This window comes from Eubalaena glacialis, chromosome 5, assembly GCF_028564815.1.
Source record: "Eubalaena glacialis isolate mEubGla1 chromosome 5, mEubGla1.1.hap2.+ XY, whole genome shotgun sequence".
In the NCBI taxonomy this organism is placed as follows: Eukaryota; Metazoa; Chordata; class Mammalia; order Artiodactyla; family Balaenidae; genus Eubalaena; species Eubalaena glacialis.
In genome coordinates this window covers 117,366,705-117,387,755 of record NC_083720.1, presented here as the reverse complement: position 1 = coordinate 117,387,755, position 21,051 = coordinate 117,366,705, and the positions used below count along the sequence as shown (strand labels likewise).

General features: G+C 35.9%; 1 protein-coding gene across 1 annotated transcript in view; it reads right to left on the bottom strand.

Moving 5' to 3' along the window:
* IQCM (IQ motif containing M) overlaps positions 1–21,051 on the bottom strand; it is a 483,123-nt gene that overhangs the window by 206,961 nt on the left and 255,111 nt on the right. Inside the window, exons 12-13 of the mRNA XM_061191607.1 lie at positions 17,592–17,790; positions 7,204–7,348 (exon numbers count right to left, since the gene is read on the bottom strand). Coding sequence (XP_061047590.1) covers positions 7,204–7,348; positions 17,592–17,790 — 344 coding nt within the window. The remainder of the gene's footprint in view (positions 1–7,203; positions 7,349–17,591; positions 17,791–21,051) is intronic.

The window sequence follows — 21,051 nt, the reverse complement described above, 5'->3', positions numbered from 1 at the left end:
TGCCCACCTGTGCAGCAAGCCAGAAGTGCCAGGCAATCAAGGCTCCCATTGGAGCAGCCCTTCATCTCTGACTGGGGGAGTTGGTGGGTAAAGACACAGCACTTGAGGCAAGATGGCTACACTGTTCCCTAGATGGATTAAGCTCTGGTTGCCCACAGGGTAATCTGCTGGATGATGCACCTTTTTCTTCCTTCCATCTCTTCCCTGACTCATTTCTCCATTCTGCTAACAGTATTTCTCCAAATAAGACAGTTGTACTCCCTCTCACTTTTTAAAGAGTTAAGTAAAAGAAGCCCCAGCAGTTTCTTAATGAAAGAAGAGTTTTCTCTTTCTCTGCCTCTCCCACTTGTTTTCTCTTTCTGCCTTTTCATCTCTCAAATACTTTGCTCCTTCCTGCTTTTTTCTCTAGAAACCAGGCTGTTGGACTGGGGAAACTGATCTGAGTCCCATGACATACATAGAATCTCTTTCTCTCTCTGGCTTCTTCCTTCCTCAACCTCTAGCCACCGAAAAGGAGGCATTTTAACTCAAAGAATTCTGGTTATTGATAAATATTTTTGGTACATAATTTTAGCATAATTAATAAGCTTAATGAAAACTATCCTTTCAAAAAATATTTTTGAGCCCTTCTGATAAACCAAGCATTTGTTAACAGTGGGTATGTATTAATGAACATAACAGACACAGTTCTTGCCTTCATGGAACTTACAGTCCACTATAAAATAAACATTTTACGACTAGCTGAAACTACCAAAAATGTAGCACTTTGACTTTATAAGGCAATAAGTTGCTGATTCCAATTAAATATAATTTACTCGGATCATTTTGTTGTTGTAGTTTTGTTTCGTTTTTAAAGAAAAGTTACAAAAGCTGCTGTTGGTTTTTTTTTAATAAAGTTATTTATTTTTGGCTGCGTTGTGTCTTCGTTGCTGCGCACAGGCTTTCTCTAGTTGCGGCAAGCGGGGGCTACTCTTCGTTGCAGTGAGCGAGCTTCTCATTGCGGTGCACATGTTGTGGAGCATGGGCTCTAGGCGCGTGGGCTTTAGTAGTTGCAGCATGCAGGCTCAGTAGTTGTGGCTCGTGAGCTCTAGAGCACAGGCTCAGCAGTTGTGGAGCATGGGCTTAGTTGCTCAGCAGGTGAATTCTTAACCACTGTGCCACCAGGGAAGTCCCATCCAAGAATTCTTAAATGGAACACAATGATGACAGGGAACCAAGCAAATGTTCACCTTGTATGAGCATCAGTTACTCCCTGTACCCTCACACAGTGACATCCATGGGAGTTACTTCTTGCTCCCAGGCTATTATGTTCCAGCTCCTAGGGTTTTCTGTTTTTTGAAGTTGTGTCTCATCCTTCACAGACTATCAGAAGTCAACTCACAGCCTCCTCTCCAATGTTCTAATTTCAGGATTCTAAGTTTCTATGGGCCTTCACTTTGCTGAACGTCCCGACCCCCAGCGTGTCCCCCAGGATGTAGGGGCCGATCTTCACCCACCCGTCGTGTTTCTGCTTCTTGGCTGTTGCCATCTTTCTCCAGGAACTGAGTCTGCACATGCAAAAGCAGTTTTAAGTTTAAAACAAACTCGAGAAGGAGATACAGAAATTTCTCATAAATCCTTTACCCCCCCACTCAAGCATAATTCCCCCCCCATTATCAATTATTAATCAATGCACCAACTCCAGAGCGGTGAGTTTGTTACCAAGAATAAACCTACACTGACACATCATAATCACTAAAGCCAGTAGTTTACCTTGGTGTTGTACATTCTTTGGGTTTGGACAAATGTATAATAACATGTATCCATCACTGTACAAAATAGTTTCATGGTCCTAAAACTCCTCTGTGCTTGCTGATTCATCCTGCCCCTCACCCCATCCCACCCCAGGCAACCATCGATCTTTTTATTTTCTCCACAGTTTCGCCTTTTCCAAAATGTCAGATAGTTGGAATCATACAGAATGTAGCCTTTTCAGATTGGCTTCTTTCACTTAGTAATATGCACTTAAGGTTCCTCCATTTCTTTTCATGGCTTAACAGCTCATTTCTTCTTATAACGAAATGATATTCACTGTCTGGGTGCACCAGTTTATTTATCCATTCACCTACTAATGGAGGGAAAAGCTTGGAAGGTTGCTTCCAAGCTTTGGCAATTATGAAAATGCTGCTATAGATATCCATGTGTAGGGTTTGTGTGGACATAAATCCCCTGTGGCTAAACACCAAGGAGAATGATTGCTGGATTGTATGGTAGGAGTACGTTTAATTTTGTAAAAAACCACCAAACTGTCTTTCAAAATGGCTGTATCATTTTGCTTTCCCACCAACAATGAATAACAGTGCCTGCTGCTCCACATCCTTGCCAGTGTTTGGTGCTGTCAGTGTTCTGGATTTTGGCCATTTTAATAGGTTGTAGTGGTATCTCTTTGTTGTTTTAATTTGCACTTCCCTGATGACAAATGATGTGGAACATCATTCCATATGCTTATTTGTTATCTGTACTGATGTCTCTGTTGAGATCTTTGGCCCATATTTTAATCAAGTTGTTTGCTTTCTTATTGTTGACTTTTAAGAGTTCCTTGTACATTTCGGATAACAGTCCTTTATTAGATATGTCTTTTGCAAATATTCTCTTTCAGTATGTGGCTTATCTTCCCATTCTCTTGATACTGTCTTTCACAGCACAAAAGTTCTTCGTTTTAATGTAGTCTAGTTTATCAATTATTTTTTTAATGAGTCATGTCTTTGGTGTTGTATCTAAAAAGTCACCATATCCAAGATCATCTAGGCTTTCTCCTATGTTACCTCCTAGGAGTTTTATAGTTTTGCATTTTACACTTAGGTCTATGATCCATTTTGAGTTAATTTTGTGAAGTGTGTAAAGTCTGTGTTTAGATTTATTTTTTTACACATGGATGCCCAGTTAGTCCAGCACCATTTGTTGAAAAGACTATCTTTGCCCTATTATATTGCCTTTGTTCTTTTGTCAAAGACCAGTTGACTATATTTATAGGGGTCTGTTTCTGGGCTCTCTATTCTGTTCCACTGATCTATTTGTCTATTCTTTCACCAATACCACACTTGAACTTGTAGCCTTATCATAAATCTTGAAGTCAGATAGCATCAGTCCTCCAATTTTGTTCTTCTTCAATATTGTGTTGGCTATTCTAGTCTTTTGCCTCTCCATATAAACTTTAGAATCATTTTGGTGGTGTCCACAAAATAACTTGCTGAGATTTTGAATGTGATTGCATTAAATCTATAGATCAAGTTAGGAAGAACAGACATCTTTACAATATTGAGTCTACCTATCCGTTAACATGGAATATCTATCCATTTATTTAGTTCTTTGATTTTGTTCATTGGAGTCTTGTAGTTTTCCTCATAAAGATCTTATACATATTTTGTTATCTTTATACCTAAGTATTTCATTTTTGGAGGGTACTAATGTAAATGGTAGTGTGTTCTTAATTTCAAAGTCTACTTGTTCATTGTTGGTATCTAGGAAAGCAATTAACTTTTGTATATTAACCTTGTATCCTGCAACCTTGATATAAATGGCTTGCTAGTTCCAGAGGATTTTTTGTCAATTCTTTCAGATTTGCTACACAAACGATCATATGATCTGCAAACAAAGATAGTTTTCTTTCTTCCCAATCTGTATGCCTTTATTTCCTTTTCTTGCTTTATTGCATCAGCAAGAACTTCCAGTATGATGTTGAAAAGAAGTGGTGAGAGAGAGTGGGGGGAGAGGATATCCTTGCCATGTACCTGATCTTAGTAGGAAAACTATGAGTTACTCACGTTAGGTATGATGTTAGCTGTAGTTTTTTTGTAGATAGTCTTTATCAAGTTGAGAAAGTTCCTCTCTATTTCCTGTTTACTGAGAGTTTTTATTATGAATGGGTGTTGGATTTTGCCCAACTATGTAGTGGATTCATCTATTTCTCCTGTAGTTCTATCAGTTTTTGCCTCACATAGTTTGATGCTATGTTGTTAGGCAGATACACAATTACAATTGTTAATGTCTTCTTGGAGAATTGACCCCTTTACCATTATGTAATGCTCTTCTTCACCTTTGATAACTTTCTTTAATTTGCAGTCTGCTCTGTCTGAAATTAATATAGCTGCTCCTGCTTTATCTTGATTATTGTTAGCATGGTACATTTTTCTCCATCCATTTACTTTTAACCTATATATGTCTTTATATTTAAAGTGGGTTTCTTGTAGACAGCATACCATTGGGTTGTGTTTTTTGATCCATTCTGACAATGTCTGTCTTTTAATTGGTGGATTTAGATCATTTAACGTTCAAAGTGATTACTGACACAGTTGGATTCATATCTACTATATCCGATAGGTTTTCTATTTGTTGCCCTTGTTCTTTGTTCTTATTTTTCTCTGCCTTTTGTAGTTTTAATTGAGGATTTTATATGTTTCTATTTTCTCTCATTTCAAAGCATATCTATTATATTTTTTTTTTTACTTTTTTTTTAATGGTTGCCCTGGAGTTCACAACATACATTTATAGCTAATCTAAATCCACTTTCAAATAACACTATCCTACTTCATGGGTAGTGCAAATACCTTACAATAACAAAATAATCCTAATTCCTCCCTCCCATCCCTTGTATAATTGCTGTCATTCACTTCACTTATACATACACATACATATATTAGCATATATAATTATACCTAAGCTACATATGTATATTGTAATTGAGTATATTGTTAGTATTATTTTGAACATGTTATCTGTAAGATCACTTAGGAATAAGAAGAATAAATGTTTTATTTTACCTTCTTATTTCTTCTTCAGTGCTCTTCTTTACTTTTTGTAGTCTGAGTTTCTGACCTATATTGTTTCCCCTCTCTCTAAGAAATTTCTTTTAACACTTTTTGCAAGGCAGATATACTGGCAACAAATTCCCTCAATTTTTGTTTGTCTGAGAAAGTCCTTCATTTTTTTTAAGTATAATTTTTAAAGGTACAGAATTCTGGGTTGGTGCTTTATTTCTCTCAACACTTGAACTATTTCATGCCATTCTTCTTACTTGCATGGTTTTGGATAAGTCAAATGTAATTCTTTTTTTTTTTTTTTTTTTCTCTAGAGGCCAGGTGTCTTCCCCATCTGGCTTCTTTCAGAATTTTTTTCTTTAGTTTAATTTTCTATAGTTTGAAGATGATATGCCTAGGTGTAGTTTTTTGGAATTTATTCCACTTGGTGTTCTCTGGGCTTCATGGATCTGTGGTTTGGTGTCTGACATTAATTTGGGGAAATTCTCAGTTATTATTGTTATAAATATTTCTTCTGTTTCTTTCTTTCTTCTCCCTCTGGTATTCCCATATGTTACTCCTTTTGTAGTTGCCCCACAGTCCCTGGATACTTTGTTCTGTTTTTTATTTCAGTCTTTGTTCTCTTTGCTTTTCAGTGTTCAAGGATTCTATTGATATAATTTCTAGCTCAGAGAATCTTTCCTCAGCCACCTTTCCAAGAAGCCCATCAGAGGCATTCTTCATTTGTTACAGTATTTTTTATTTTTATCATTTCTTTGGGGTTCTTTCTTGGGATTTCCATCTCTCTGCCTACCTTGCCCATCTGTTCTTGCATGCTGTCTATTTTATGCATAATTAGCATATTTAATCATAGTTGTTTTAAATTCTCAGTCTGATAATTCCAACATCCCTGCCACGTCTGGTTCTGATGTTTGCTTTGTCTTTACAAATTGTGTTTTTTGCGTCTTTGTATACCTTATAGTATACATGTAGCTAGTCATGACATATTGGGTAAAAGAAACTGCTGTAAAAAGGTCTTTAGTAACGTGGTGATAAGGTGCTGGGGGAGAGGAAGTGTTCTAATGATTAGGTCTCAGTCTCTTATGGAGCCTATGTCTCTGGACTGTGAACTTCATGAATGTTTCCCAGTTTTTTTCTTCCCCGTTAGGTGGGACAGGATGGTCAGAGTGGACTGGAGTTGGGTATTTCCCTTCCACAGGTTTAATTAGGCTCTGATAATACCCAGCAGGTTAGGCTCTGGTTAATTAGTTTCCCCTGAAGGCAGGCCTTGTTAAGAAGAATGGAGTGCTCTGGCATATTTCAAAATGGTTCGTTTTCTCATATTTACTGTGGGAATCTGATTGAGCTCCTGGAGGTAAATATCACAGTATTGTGGAGGCCCCTTTATGACTGGATCCTCTGGAATTTTTAACTCTCAGAATTGTGCTCCAGCCATTTGTCAATTACAGTTCATTTTTCTTACCCCAGCACTGGTTCCCACATTGGATTCTGCTCATGAGTCTCTGCTCTGGTAAGCTGTGACTTGGTATGCCTATCTCTCCAATCTTAGGGGCAGCAGTTTGCCCTGTGTCTCCCCTCTTTTACGAATCCAAGAAGAGTTGTTGATTTTTTAGGCTGTTCAGCTTTTTTACTTGTTGTTAAGATAGAGTGTTGACTTCCAAACTCCTTACATACAGAAGCAGAAACCAGAAGTCCTCATTTATTTTTTAATCAAGAAACAGACTGTAATATCCATCTTAATCAAGCAATAATAAATTCATTAAATATAATAAAAATCAGGATCTCTGAAAGTTAAGATAGAAATTGGAAAACCTGTTCTTTGCATAGAATTTCAACACTAATAAGCAACATGTAATGGATATCTGTTGTTTAGTCTGCTCAGTGTCCTTTAACTGTTCTTCTGTTATAAATATGTAGTTTTCCTTTGGGGAGCTACTCCCTCCCCCCAATGAATATAGTTTCTATGCAACTCCCAAGCAAATTTCTTTGCCCTACCAAGGCAAAGTGTTGGACACATAACTCAAGCTAAACCAACCTAGAATTTGAATTTAAAGCTCAAGAATAAAAAGTCACAAAGTGATAGCATCTTTTCTATCCCCCAGAGGCAAACAGAGATTGCCCCTTATTTTCTGCTCCTTAGATCTCTGGAGCAGCTCTGGTTCATGTTCTTTCTGAAATCTGATTCTTTAGCTATCTTTCCTTTAAATTTCCTTTTTGTTTAGCCAGAATGAGATCCTAATAAATTAGTCCACATATACATCACCTTAAAAAGTAAATAGCTTGCAGCAATAAAAATATCACCTACTTGTGCTGTCTATGGGTAATTATATGTAAATTATATGTAAATTATTAATGGTTAAAATAATTCCAAACCTAAAATCAAATCAGAAATGACAGCATCACCTACATTTTTTTCTGTCCATCCATTCCTCTAGCTCTGTAAGGTTTATAATTTGTCTCGTCCTCCAAAGACCAAGTCGATATTTAACACGATGGATTAGTCTGCAATACATGTTTATAACTGTTCTCAAATCTGGTCCATGATACAAAGCCTATAAAACAGCAATATAGACAGTTGAACTCTTTATATATTTCTGCTATTTATATTTAATCTGATTTTGCCCTATTCATTTCATCTGTCTCACCCAGTTTCTCAGATTATGATGTATTTTATTTATGTTTTTAAATAAGTTTGGTTAAATACATGCATTATAGAGTGGGTTAATCTCCCTAAAGTTCAGAGAACATCATTTTGAGTTGCTCTGTTATCACATACTCATACTTCCCGTATAAAAGAGGTTTTGGTGATGGGTGATAGAAGCTTCCTAGGTTGGTGTACAGATTTTTATAATATGTAGCCCACTTAGCCAGAAAAAAAAATAAAAGTTTTATTAAGGCATTACTCTGTAATGGATGATTCTTACCTAAGCTATCCACTCTGGGTGCTCAAATCCTTGTATTTTCTTTCTTTTGAAAATTATATATTTATGTATTGTACCTATTTTTCACTGGATATTTTCAGATTTTACTTGTTGATTTCTAAAAAAAAAACTCAATATTAAAGAAAGTAATCCTTTTCAGCATATGTGCAAATGTTGTTCTGTCAGTTTACATTTAATCTGTGACTATATTTTTCTGTATGTTCATTTTATACATTCTACTATAATAAATTTTTTTTAATTAAACTATAAAAATTCGTCTATTTCAGGTTTTTTTTTTTTTTTTTTGGTTTTGTAAACAGCCAGTTCCATTTTATTTACCAATTCAAATATTTTTACATTTTACATTTTCTAGCTCATTAATTTCTCTACTTATCTTTATTAATTCCTTTTTTTAAAGGTTTATTTTCTCCTTGGCTTCTTGAATTAAAGACTTAATTAACCTATTTTCATTAATTTTTACAAATGTACTGAAGTTCATGAAATTTCTTCTGAGTCCACTTTCCTTTGATGTGCTTTGCATACCATTATACAAGTAAAAACACTAAAGCATAAAATATTTAAATAACTTTCCCACGGTCCTATAGTTAGTAAATTGCAGAATTGGTTCTGAATTCAAAATAGGGACACTTCAGAGCCCACACTTAATTATATAAGTATTCCTCTTAATTTACTTGAATTTCATATTTTTCACCCATTCTGTAAATTTTTGTTTTGGTTTCTTTCCTAGTATATTTATTATTACACTTATGATTGTTCTTGCTCTTATTTATTTTCTGTTTTGTGTGATTCTTGGAAGGTTGTTTTTATTATTTTATTTTTCTTCACCTTTTTTAAACACTATGTTTAAGCCTATATTTTTTAATTTATCAAAACTATCAATGAAATAATATTTCTTGATTTACCTAAATAAAAAAATAAATTAGCATAATTTCACTACTTTCCTTTTCTCCTTCCATCTGAATTCCATCAGAACCAGGCAGATTCTGAATGTTTGCTAATGTCTTTCAACATTTAATAACATTTTCCAGTGTGTATTTTTAATCTGCCTTTTGTTCAATAGGCTCTTGTCATTTTGTTGTTGTTGTTTTGTTTTGTTTTAAATAATGCATTTGTCACACTTTTTTTTTATGGTTTCTTTTTTTTTTTTAACATCTTTATTGGAGTATAATTGCTTTACAATGGTGTGTTAGTTTCTGCTGTATAACAAAGTGAATCAGTTATACATATACATATATCCCCATATCTCTTCCCTCTTGCATCTCCCTCCCTCCCACCCTCCCTATCCCACCCCTCTAGGTGGTCACAAAGTACCGAGCTGATCTCCCTGTGCTATGCGGCTGCTTCCCACTAGCTATCTATTTTACATTTGGTAGTGAGGTGGATGGACCTAGAGTCTGTCATACAGAGTGAAGTAAGTCACACTTTTGGAGCACTCCCCATCATGTTAATCTTAGCAGAAGGCATAACTCACTTCCTACAATTTGAAGCCACAAATCAGTTGCTCATGATCCAAGCCTCCTCTGTTGCTGGGATGCAGACATGTGACAAAGCTTCCTCCATTATCTGCACCAGACTCAGGTTTTGACTCGAAACTAATAATGCTTTTAAAAGTGAAACAAACAGTGAGAAATCTATTTGTGTGGTAAAGTAACCGTGGCAGCAATATCCATTTTCCAAGGGTAGCATTGGTGGAAGCAGAACAGGATTCAGCATTTGCAACAGACTCTGTGCAGGATTTGACTGGAGTCTAAGGAGCTATCTAGGCTAGCCTTCATCATTCCTTCATGTTCCTGAGCTTAATTCTTCAGACCTCTGCTCAATATTCTACTCAATACCTTTCTGCTTAAATCCGCCAGTAGGTTTCTTTTGCTAATAATTAAGAATCAAGCATTGTTTTAATTGTATTCTTAGAACATGAGGCGAAAGCTCCCTGCTTGGAGTGCTGCTTAGTTGAATGATGACATTTGCTAAGAGAGCAGGGGCATTTGGTCAGTCACCAAACCCAATATGAGTGTTTTTCCTCCAAATTTAATAAATCCTCTTTTGTGGACACAACCTGTCTTGTGAAGAAACCCTTCTCAGATCTGAGGCATTCAGAAGGCTACCTAGGAGGTTTTCATGGTTAAGAAGTTGGGTCAGAGAAAATGGCAATGGTCCATCTGTGTGGTTCTTATTATAGCATGCCTCTCTGCCAGCCTTCTGTACAGAAATATGCCTCAGTTATGATGCTATGTCATCTCAGTATGTGAATCTTTCACCATATTTCTAAACGTTTCTCAAGACAGAATTAATCAGAAAAATGTACAAATTGATATTTACAACAGCAATATTGAAATAAAAGACAATGCAAATTATTGATTATAATTTTCCAATCCGTGTTGATTTAAAGTGTAAATGTATCATGCTTATCGTACATCAGGATTTAAATTTTTTTTTTCCAAATATACGTCAGCTTTTTATTTGATATGGTCATGTCTTTTTTTAAAGTAATGGATTGATTGCTTGTTGGGAGAATTCCATTACCATATGATACTTAGTGGGACTTAATTTCTTTGATTACTAGCAAGAGTAGCTTCTTTCATGTTTACTAGCCATTTATGTTTCTCCTACTGTGAAGTACTAGTTCTTCTACCTATTTTTGCCTAGGCCTTCATTCCTAGCAGCACTGGAAATCACTGATCTAACCCTCTTTATTATACTGTGTCTGAACTTCCTTGATCTAGCATATTCTGGTTTTCTTCATACCTCTCTAGCTATGGAATTCATTTGTGGAATCCTCATCTCTGCCTTCCCCCTAGAGCATTGGTATTTCTCACTCTTGCCTTTACATGCCTCTCTCCTTACTTTACATATGCTCTCTGGACAATGACATCAATTCCAATGGCTCTAGACAGTATCACTAACAATGATTCTCAAATCTATGGATGAGGGCATAGTACAGAGGGCATCCTTGGTCAGGGAGCTGAATCAAAATGTGTAGAAAAGATTTCCCAGATTTCACATCCTCTCATCCCATTCACCATCATGTTGAAAATAATTTATTCAAAAACATGTGCCAGGAAAGTTCTAGACCTTGTGGAGTAGTGAACAGAAAAGACAAAATTCCTGTCTCACAGTGAGTTACATTCTGATGGAAGGAACAATAATCCGATAAACAAATATGTATGTATAGGTGGCAGTCCGTGGTATGAAGAACAAGTGTTTTAAATGCAATAGGGAGTGACCAGAGTAAGTGTTATTTTTTATAGGGTAGTATGAGGCAGGCTTTTTGATAATGTAACAATGAACAGAAAGGCGAATGAAATAAGAGAGCCATGCAGTCACCTGGGGAAAGAGCTTTCTCAGAGATAAAATGAGAATCATTGCCAAATTGATCCACTTTTATGGGTGGGATGGTTTTATATTCTTCTTCAGGTGTGTTAAGGTGGAAAAAGTTTAAGAACTATTGACGAACCTCAAATGTTTCCCTATGGCCCAATCTTCCTTCTGAGCTTAGACTCATATACCCAACTGCTTCCCAGACATCTCAAAGATGTTCCACAGGCACTTCAAACTCAATGTTGAAAACTGGACTCTGTCTCCTTTCCTTTCCTCCCACCTCTCCTACTCACTCCTCTGAAGTTCTATATTTCACAATCATCCATCAGGTTGCCCAAGACAAAAACCTAGGATCCATTCCTGACTCCTCCAGCTCCCTTATCTCCAAATCTAATCAAACCCAATGTCCTACCTACTGTGCATTTCTCCAACTTTACCCCAAGCCACCACCATCATGCACTGGATTACTGAAAAAGCATACTAGTTGTTCTTTCTCTAATTTTGCCACCTTCTTTCCCCAATTCATTGTCCAGAGTCAGTAATTTTTCTAAAATAAAAAATCTCTTCATGTCACTGACCTGCTTTAAAGTCATCCATTCCCATACACTAAGTATAAAGTATAAACTCCTTAGCATGGTTTTTAAGAACATTGTTAATCTGCTCCTACCTTCATCTTCCTCTACTGCCACTGTGCTCCCAACCAGCCCCCTAAATGTTCTGTATCACCTAAGGCTGTTGAGATTCCCTGGGCCTACAACTCTCTCAACCTCCCCATCTACATGACAAAACACAACTACCCTTCATCCTCCAGATCTCAATTTGTTGACACTACCCCCACACCAGACACAGTCCTCTGGGTTCAGTGGTCTTTCTAAGTTCTCTAATAATACCTAAGACTTGGTTACCTCCATTTCTGTCTGGACTATTTGCTCTATGCACCAGGCAAGATATCAGATCTAGTAAATAGTTACTATGATCACATTTTTAAAAAAGTGTTCTGGAATACATTAATATAGTTCTCCCAGTACCTGAGAGTTAACACATTTATGTAATAAAACTATTCTGTACAAGGTCACCAGTGCCACAGGTCCATGAATGGGCTTCAGAATTTTCTTATTATTTCTTATTGGGGTTTTTTTTAGATAATGAGAGGAAATCCATACTTTATCAAATTTTCAAAGGATTCTGTAACCCCCAAAAGAATAAAGACCACTGACCTATGCATGGGATATTAAAACTCAGATTTCCAGGATTTCTCCAATTTTATTTATTCAACAAATGTTTATTCAAAGCCAATTTTGAACGCTTTTTTATTGCAACCACCAGCCATTCAAATGTTTTAGAATTTCAGTATTTTTGACAAACAGCACCTGAACATATTAACTTAAGACTAAAATTTTTAAATTTAAATTATAAATATTCAGAGAAAAATCTTTAAGTTAAAATCTTAGAGGCATTACACTGAGGAAAATACTGTTTTTGTGTCTTTAGGATTTTTTTCTGGATCATATTAACTTATACCAAAACACATGCAAACAAACAACATAGAAATTTTAAAAAGAAAAGGATATTGTGAATGGTGGAAATAAATAATGCTGATAGTTAAAGGCAGCAATCTCTGTGGTCTCCTTATGACTGATATAATTCAATGCTGCTTCATTATTTCTAAATAAACCCAAACTAGAGCATTTCACAGGAAATGGTGGAAACTATACAGTCTCCTGAGGTACTTTAGAGCAACATTCTAGCAGATACTGTCTACAGCCACAAGCTCTGAAGTGCCAGCCAAACAATATGACTACGGAAGTTTCCCAGTGGAGGGATTCCCACAGTGCTGACAATTATCCAGTGATTTGCTGTGCAGCCTTTAGACCAGAAAGTCTATCAGGAATTCCCCCAACAGCAACCCTGCACAAGTCTCAGTCCTGGAACTGGACTATGCATACATTACAGCCCTGCCACATGACCATTTCAACAGTAAGCAGAACAACATTAACCATATCAACAGAGCAGCCACGCAACATACACACCAATGGTGGAATAAAAAAGAAAATCAATGATCATAACAAATTTCATAACCAAATCAAAGTCAACAATCTAGTTTATATTTGCTCAGACCCTTGAAAAAGGCTTCCCATTCTTTTTATCTCAATTCTACCTCTGCATAGAAATTCAACATTTTCCTTGCCGAGCTCTCCTTTTCACTATCATCTTGGGCTCACTCTTGTTCTCTACATTTTCTAGACTCATTTTTTCCCAGAGGTTATGGATGATGCTACAGTTCTCTCCAACATCAGGAAATGCTAAAATTAAGTTAAATTATAATATAAATATATTATCATATACATAATATCATGTGTATGATATATTTATTTATATATGTTTATATATATATGTTTATATATATATGTATATATATGAATCATTAGAGTGCCCTGATAAACTTCTACAACTATATTTTGTTGAATTAATTCATCCATTCTAAGACATTTGTTGAATAGCTACCATATGCCAAGCACTATTCTAAGCCTTTGGACACGGTAGCAAACAAGACAGAAAACAATATAAACATACACAAACAAGAAAATAAACAAGAAAAACAGCAGATAATAAATGAATATAGTTAAAATGAGAGAGAATGCATGTATCAAAACAGTATGTGGTGCTATATAATATAAAAGTAAAGAGTATGTACTCCTAAACAGGTCACAGAAATTGTAGTGCCCATGACAGAGGTGTAAACAAAAGGTCAAAATGTAGAGGACTGGGCACAATAACCACCAAAAATAGAGAGATCAGCTCTGCTTGATGGACCACAGAAGGTGTCTAGGTGTGAACACTTAAGGAAGATATTAAAGAATGAGTTGGAGTTTATAAGAAAATTAGGAAGAGTATTCCACTCTGAGAGAACAGTATAAAAACATAAGATAATAGGAAACAATCAGGGAATTAAAGGATTTGGGCTTTGCTAGAGCAGAGGGTATTAGTGAAGAAGTGTCCTGTGATGAGGCTGGACAGTGGGAAACGGCCAGACCAGGGAGGCCATGTGTACTATGTTAGAGAATTCGTATTTCATCTAATAAGAAACACGGGGCTATCAAAAGACTATAAAGAAATGGAATAAGGTCATCAGAGTGGAATTTCCTCAATTGCATATGACAGATTAGATGGGAGTAGGTCTATAGGCAGGGAGGCCAATTAGGAGACAACTGCAGTTCTCCATGTGAGGAGTGATGAATAGGAGCTCTGGTAAGAGCCCAGAGAGGAAAAGTAGCACAAGAAATGTTAAGGAAGTGGTGATCAACTGAATATGGGGGTGAGAAAGTTGAAGCAGACTAAGAAAACTCCAGGTGTATAGCTTGGAAAATGGGTGGTGGGACAGTTCACCAAAATAGGTAGTACAGGAAAGGAAGAGCTTTGTGGAGTAAGAAAATAAGTTCACTGAAGGCTCCTTGGAGTTTGATTAAACTATGGACCTTGCAAATGGGCAATTAAATGCCTAAATCTAGAGCTAGAGAGATAGGTCTGGGATAGGGCCGTAGATTAGATTAGGGAGCAATCAGTTATAAAGTAGTTTAAGTTGATGATATAATATGTAGAATGAGCATGGGCTTTGGGGTCAGACAAGGGTTTGAATTCTAGCTCTGTCACTTACCAGGAGGGCAACTCTGGTCAAATGACTTAATTTCTCTGAGCATCAGTTTCTTCACATATAAAATGTGAAGCAGCGATTTCACAGAATTACTGAAAGATTAACTATATGGAATGCTTACTTATTGTCAGAGTTTTACACGCATTATCACATTTAATCATCAGAAATACAAATGTATGTTATATGTACATATTAATGCATGTATAAATATACACACGTTGATAGGCAATGGACTACCTTCTAACAGCAAGCCTGTATTCTCAGAGAAATTCATTCAGGGTGCCCAATGAGAGGCCATTTGGGGGGCTCCTCCCAGAAAATCTAGGAATTCAAGTGGGCACTCCTGATCTATTCTTCTATTTCTAGTTGGTTTTCCAAATTCCTTTATGAGTAGCACAACTTTAGTCCTCAAGGTGAAACATTTTTGGATTCTCTCAAAGTTTTGCCAAAATCCATCCACTCAGGTTCTTCTGCATTTGCCCAGCCAAAATAGGTCCTTATGCTTTATTCTGAATGTCAGGATTGCTGTTTATAAAAGTTGCTCAGGTGGGTGTGTGGATGTTTGTGTAGTTTCTTTTTAAGGTGAAGGTTTATGCACTGAAAGAGTACTCAGGAGTGTGGGAAGTGGAAAGTTGTTTTAAACAGAGAATAAGCAGATAGCATAGGAGAAGCAAAATCAATGCAAATAGGTGGTCCCAGCCTTAGAGTAAAAGTAATCCCAGAACTGTTGGGTTAAGGATAAGCTAGGCATTTGTTCACAGTCTCCAGCTTGATACAATCCGAAACTGCCACAAGAGTAGATTATTCATAACATTTTCTTAAACCAAAGAATGTAGACAGAACTTTATTTAGAAAAATCATAGGTATATTGACAAGGTGACTATTCAAAAGTCTGCTTAATTCCATCTAAATGTCCATTGATGGATGAAGGGATAAAGAAGATGTGGTACACCAGTCAGAATGGCCATCATCAAAAAATCTACAAACAATAAAGGCTGGAGAGGGTGTGGTGAAAACGGAACCCTCTTGCACTGTTGGTGCAATGTAAATTGATACAGCCACTATGGAGAACAGTATGGAGGTTCCTTAAAAAACTAAAAATAGAACTACCATATGACCCAGCAATCCCACTACTGGGCATATACCCTGAGAAAACCATAATTCAAAAAGAGTCATGTACCACAATGTTCATTGCAGCACTATTTACAATAGCCAGGACATGGAAGCAACCTAAGTGTCCATCGACAGATGAATGGATAAAAAAGATGTGGTACATATATACAATGGAATATTACTCAGCCATAAAAAGAAACGAAATTGAGTTATTCGTAGTGAGGTGGATGGGTCTAGAGCCTGTCATACAGAGTGAAGTAAGGCAGAAAGAGAAAAACAAATACTGTACGCTAACACATATATATGGAATCTAAAAAAAAAATGGTTCTGATGAACCTAGGGTCAGGACAGGAATAAAGATGCAGACATAGAGAATGGACTTGCGGACACGGGGGAGGGGAGAAGGAGAAGTTGGGACGAAGTGAGAGAGTGGCATTGACATATATACACTACCAAATGTAAAACAGATAGCTAGTGGGAAGCAGCTGCATAGCACAGGGAGATCAGCTTGGTGCTTTGTGACCACCTAGAGGGGTGGGATAGGGAGAGTGGGAGGGAGGCTCAAGAGGGAGGGAATATGGGGATACATATATACATACATATTCACTGTTATACAGCAGAAACTAACGCAACATTGTAAAGCAATTATACTCCAATAAAGATATAAATAAATAAATATGCAGGAGAATGCTTAAAAAATTTGTGGTATATATATATATAAAGTATATACATAAATGTATTTTTATATATAAATATATATTTATATTTTAAATATATTTAGAAAATATATATAAATGTATATATTTATACATTTATACATAGCTAAAAATGTGTATATTTATATACTTATACTCCGCCAAAAAAAAAAAAAAAAGAATAAAATCTTGCCATTTGTGACAACCTAGAGGATATTTGTATGGACCTAGAGGGCATTATGCTAAGTGAAATAAGTCAGACAGAGAAAGACAAATACTGCATGATTTCACGTACATATGGAATATAAAAAGGAAAACAACTGAACAAACATAACAAAACAGAAACAGAGTCACAGACACAAACAGGTTTTTGCCAGAGGAGAGGGGGTCGGAGGGAGGAGAGAAACAGGTAAAAGAGATTAAGAGGTATAAATTTCCAAGTGTAAAATATATGAGTCACAGGTATGAAATGTACAGTATGGGGAATTTACTCAGTATTTACATAATATCTTTGTATGGTGACAAATGATAACTAGACTTGTTGTGGTGATCATTTTGAAATGTATAGAAGTATCAACTCCTATGTTGTGAAACAGTAACTAACATAGTGTTGTAGGTCAATTACATCTCAAAAACAACAAACAAACAAACTCATAGAAAGAGAGACCAGATTTGTGGTTACCAGTGGAGAGGGGGAGGCAAAGGGGAAATTGGAGGAAGGCAGTCAACAGGTACAAACTTCCAGTTATAGGATAAATGAGTACTAGGGATGTCATGTACAGCAGGACAAATATAATGAACTCAGCTGTATGTTATATATGAGAGATGTTAAGAGAGTAAATCCTGAGAGTTCTCGTCACAAGGAAATTTGTTTTCTATTTCTTAATTTTGTATCTATATGAGATGATGAGTGGTCATTAAACTTACTGTGGTAATCATTTTGTGATGTATGTAAGTCAAATCATTAGGCTGTATACTTTAAACTTGTACAGTGCTGTATATCAGTTATATCTCAATAAAACTGGAAGAATAAAAGACTTTTTAAACACATTATAATATTCAATATATGCTTTACCTTGATCATTATTCTTTGGAATCTTTTGCGTTCGAGCCACCCTCTGACAAGTGCCTGCATGACGATGACCATTCTAACTATGTTTTTGGTAATTGTGAATTTTTTCCTTCCCCGGAACACTTGGAAGATTTCTATGTATGGTCCAATTCTTTTAACTTTATTGTCAAGTTTATCACTTTTACTTAGAATAGATTTTGGGCTAAAAATAAAATATAGAACTTTCTTATTATAGTTAATAAGAAAAATAAACTTCTAAAAAGTCTTAAATTCATTTTCATAATGAATATATTGAAATAGGAAATATATTGTAATTAGCACATAAAATTCATAGGTATATCAACTGAACATTCCAATAGGGTTCTCCAAAGAAGGCTGAATATGCCAGAATTAATATAACATGTATAAATTAACCTTCTGAAGAAAGGAAACCCAAAAGAAAGTGAATCTGTCAAAGCTTATCCACAACTATTCAAAAGAGAGATATAGTATCTAAGGAACAAAATATTTTCCTATGACAGGGCACATTAGTAAAAATAAGTTTCCTGTCCCAGAAGCTATTTTAAACTAAAGATTGCTTCAAAATTATTTGGCACTGATACTCTACTTACCAAACATCATCTGAAAAGTAATTTTATTTTCCAAATGCACTCAACTGAGAGGCAGGGTAGTGTATTGTTAGGGCCATGGACTACAGAATCGCAGAAGTGAGGGATCATACTGGAAAACATGACAAGCCCTGCAACGCTGATATGGATGGTCCGTCCTTGCAGTGATGATGACCATGTGAGAAAACTACAGACTTTCTACTATGAACAGACTGTCTGTAACCTTGGCAATCTTGTGTCTGTTTTTTTCCTTTATATATCTGTTGTATTTTTTATAGGTAGTCTGTTTTTTCAAAGTCTTCCAAAGTTCAAAGTGTAGTTTCCTTGCAATTTTTAGCATACAAACATCTTTTTTGTTGTTTTTGTTGTTGTTGTTGGATTTTTTATTTTTATTTTTTATTTTTTTAACAAAAGACCCCAAATAGCCAAAGCAATCTTGAGAAAGAAAAATGGAGCTGGAGGAATCAGTCTCCTGGACTTCAGACTATACTACAAAGCTACAGTAATCAAGACAGTATGGTACTGGCACAAGAAGGAGCCACTACTGATCAGTGACATTTGCTCAAGCACAGAAAATTGTCCTCCATATTTACTTTTGACCTATAGTTAAAAATACAGAACCGAGGCTGTTATTTCTTTGTGTTTGTGTATATAAATGAAAAATGTCCATTTTGTCTTTGCAAAAGAAAGGAAGTTAGCCTTGTATGATGTTCTTGTTAACTGTAGCTCTTTTGTGTCTTTGGTTGGTTCTTTCTCTTATTCTCTCTCTTGAGAAAACTTTTGTAGATTAACGAGTCAAAAATATAACATGTGCTGTAGAGAAATATTCAAATTGACAAAGCTACCAGAAAAGGCAAAGTCTTCTTTTTGTTTGTTTAAATTAAGATTGATTTTGAATAGCTTAGAAAAGAGGGAGCTCTGCCTTCTAAGAGTATTTTTGCTCCTTTAATATAACAATTTTTATGAACAGGCCTTCATGTATGAGATAAACTGGGAATGAGGATGAAATAGAAATGGTCACTTCTGGCTTGGCCAGAGTTTCAAGACCTACTGTGAAATCTAAAGGACCCTGAGTTGATGACTTTTTCTCCTTTTTCTCAGAAGAAATAAGTCTTCTAGAAATACCTAGATAAGCCAACTTTATAGTCAAAGTTTCATGTTCTAACAATAAGGTGTAAAAAAATCTTAAAGGGATATGTGTGACTGACTGTAAAGTGACATGTAATGCGTATTGTTAAAGTACCAGCAGTGGTCACCGCATCTCTGCTGGTCTCCTAAGTTGCCTTGAATGGCACAGAGTTCTTAGTCATGTACTGAAAAGTATATGTAGTGTGGGAGGGGGTCAGGGGATGGGAGAAGGAGAATTGAAATTAGTTATTTTTGGTTAAAAGCTATAGTTGATATGAGTGATTAGAACTACATTAATTAAAAGGATTATAAGGAAACACAAACATGTTTACAAAATGATGGATACGTTTTGTCTGTTTTTCTATCAATTGAAGAAGAAAAGAATTTTATCTAAGGCCCTAGCCATATGGACTTTCGTCAATAGCACATCTCTAAACAATTGGAATGTTAAAAATAAAAGAAAGGGAAATTTAAAGTTGAAGAATAATTTATTGAAGGCTTGATGGAAAGTGAATTATATTTACAAATAATGGGTTTGAAAAGAAGCTATGAAATATACAAAATTTTGACAAAGTTAGGTCACTTTTGATAAGCAAGCTGAATCTTAAAATAGAGAAATGCCTGTGAATGAATTCTCAACTATGAAATGTTGTATAGATGGTATACAGAAAGAAAGTAAAATTAGAATTTGATTTTCTTTCTGTTACACTGAGAAATTGATTTTTGAATAACAGTCTGCTCCTAATATGACAGAGGAAAAATCATTCACTACCTTCATTATAGTTTCCCTAGGAAACAAAAGTTCCTGTATCACAAAAATATTTCTCCTATCAGGCTTATAAATCTTTTTTTCTTCTTCCTTGTGATCTACTTCTTACAAAATCTGGTATTCCTAATATTTAATGTTACTTGTAGCTATGTTACTTTTTTTTACTCTAAAGGCACCTATAACTTTTACTGATACTGCGCCTCCTGTGAAAATTCTTTCCAATTCAAATTCAAGCCCCAAATTTAAAAACAAACTGTTGTGATGTCTTTTTAACCTATCTTTTGGGTGTCCCAGATGGCTGAAAAACCATACCAAAGATTTTTTTCCTTCACTATATAAGAGGAGGAATGCTAGAAATGGCAAGGTATGTGTGGCATAGTTGTTACATAAATGAGTCAAAAATGGCCCTTGTATATTGGCCCCTATGTTGTTTACTTCTTACGTTAGGCAAGGATTAGCTCAAAAGCCTGCTGGCTCCAAACTCAAAATTCTTAAACATCCAATTGTTTTAAATATGGCCCAAACAAGCATATTTTTTAGCCATTTAGAGCCTACCTGTTTTGCATGTCCCATGAAACTATAACCAACATCTACTAGCCATAGATAAGACAAACCTTGAGGCCATAAAAGACCGCAAGCCACTGCTGCCCACTGGAGCTCTCTGACCCAGAAACACCCTCATCTTGCTGTGAGTGATATCACGTAGACACGTAAGCCCCCCTCTGACTCTCCCACTCCCACAGGAGTTCCCTTACCCTCTTCCCCTTCTGGGTGATGGCTCTATGTCATGGTCTCTAGAAGGTCTTCTGCTGTGAGGGACTTCCCCTCTCACGCAAAGCTGTCCATATGATGCCCAGATAAAGCTTGTTATGTGCCATTGCCACTTCATGGCCATGCCTTTTCCTTGATTATCCCCATGATCTTTGAACTCAGTACAGTGATCCATAGTTTTACTTAA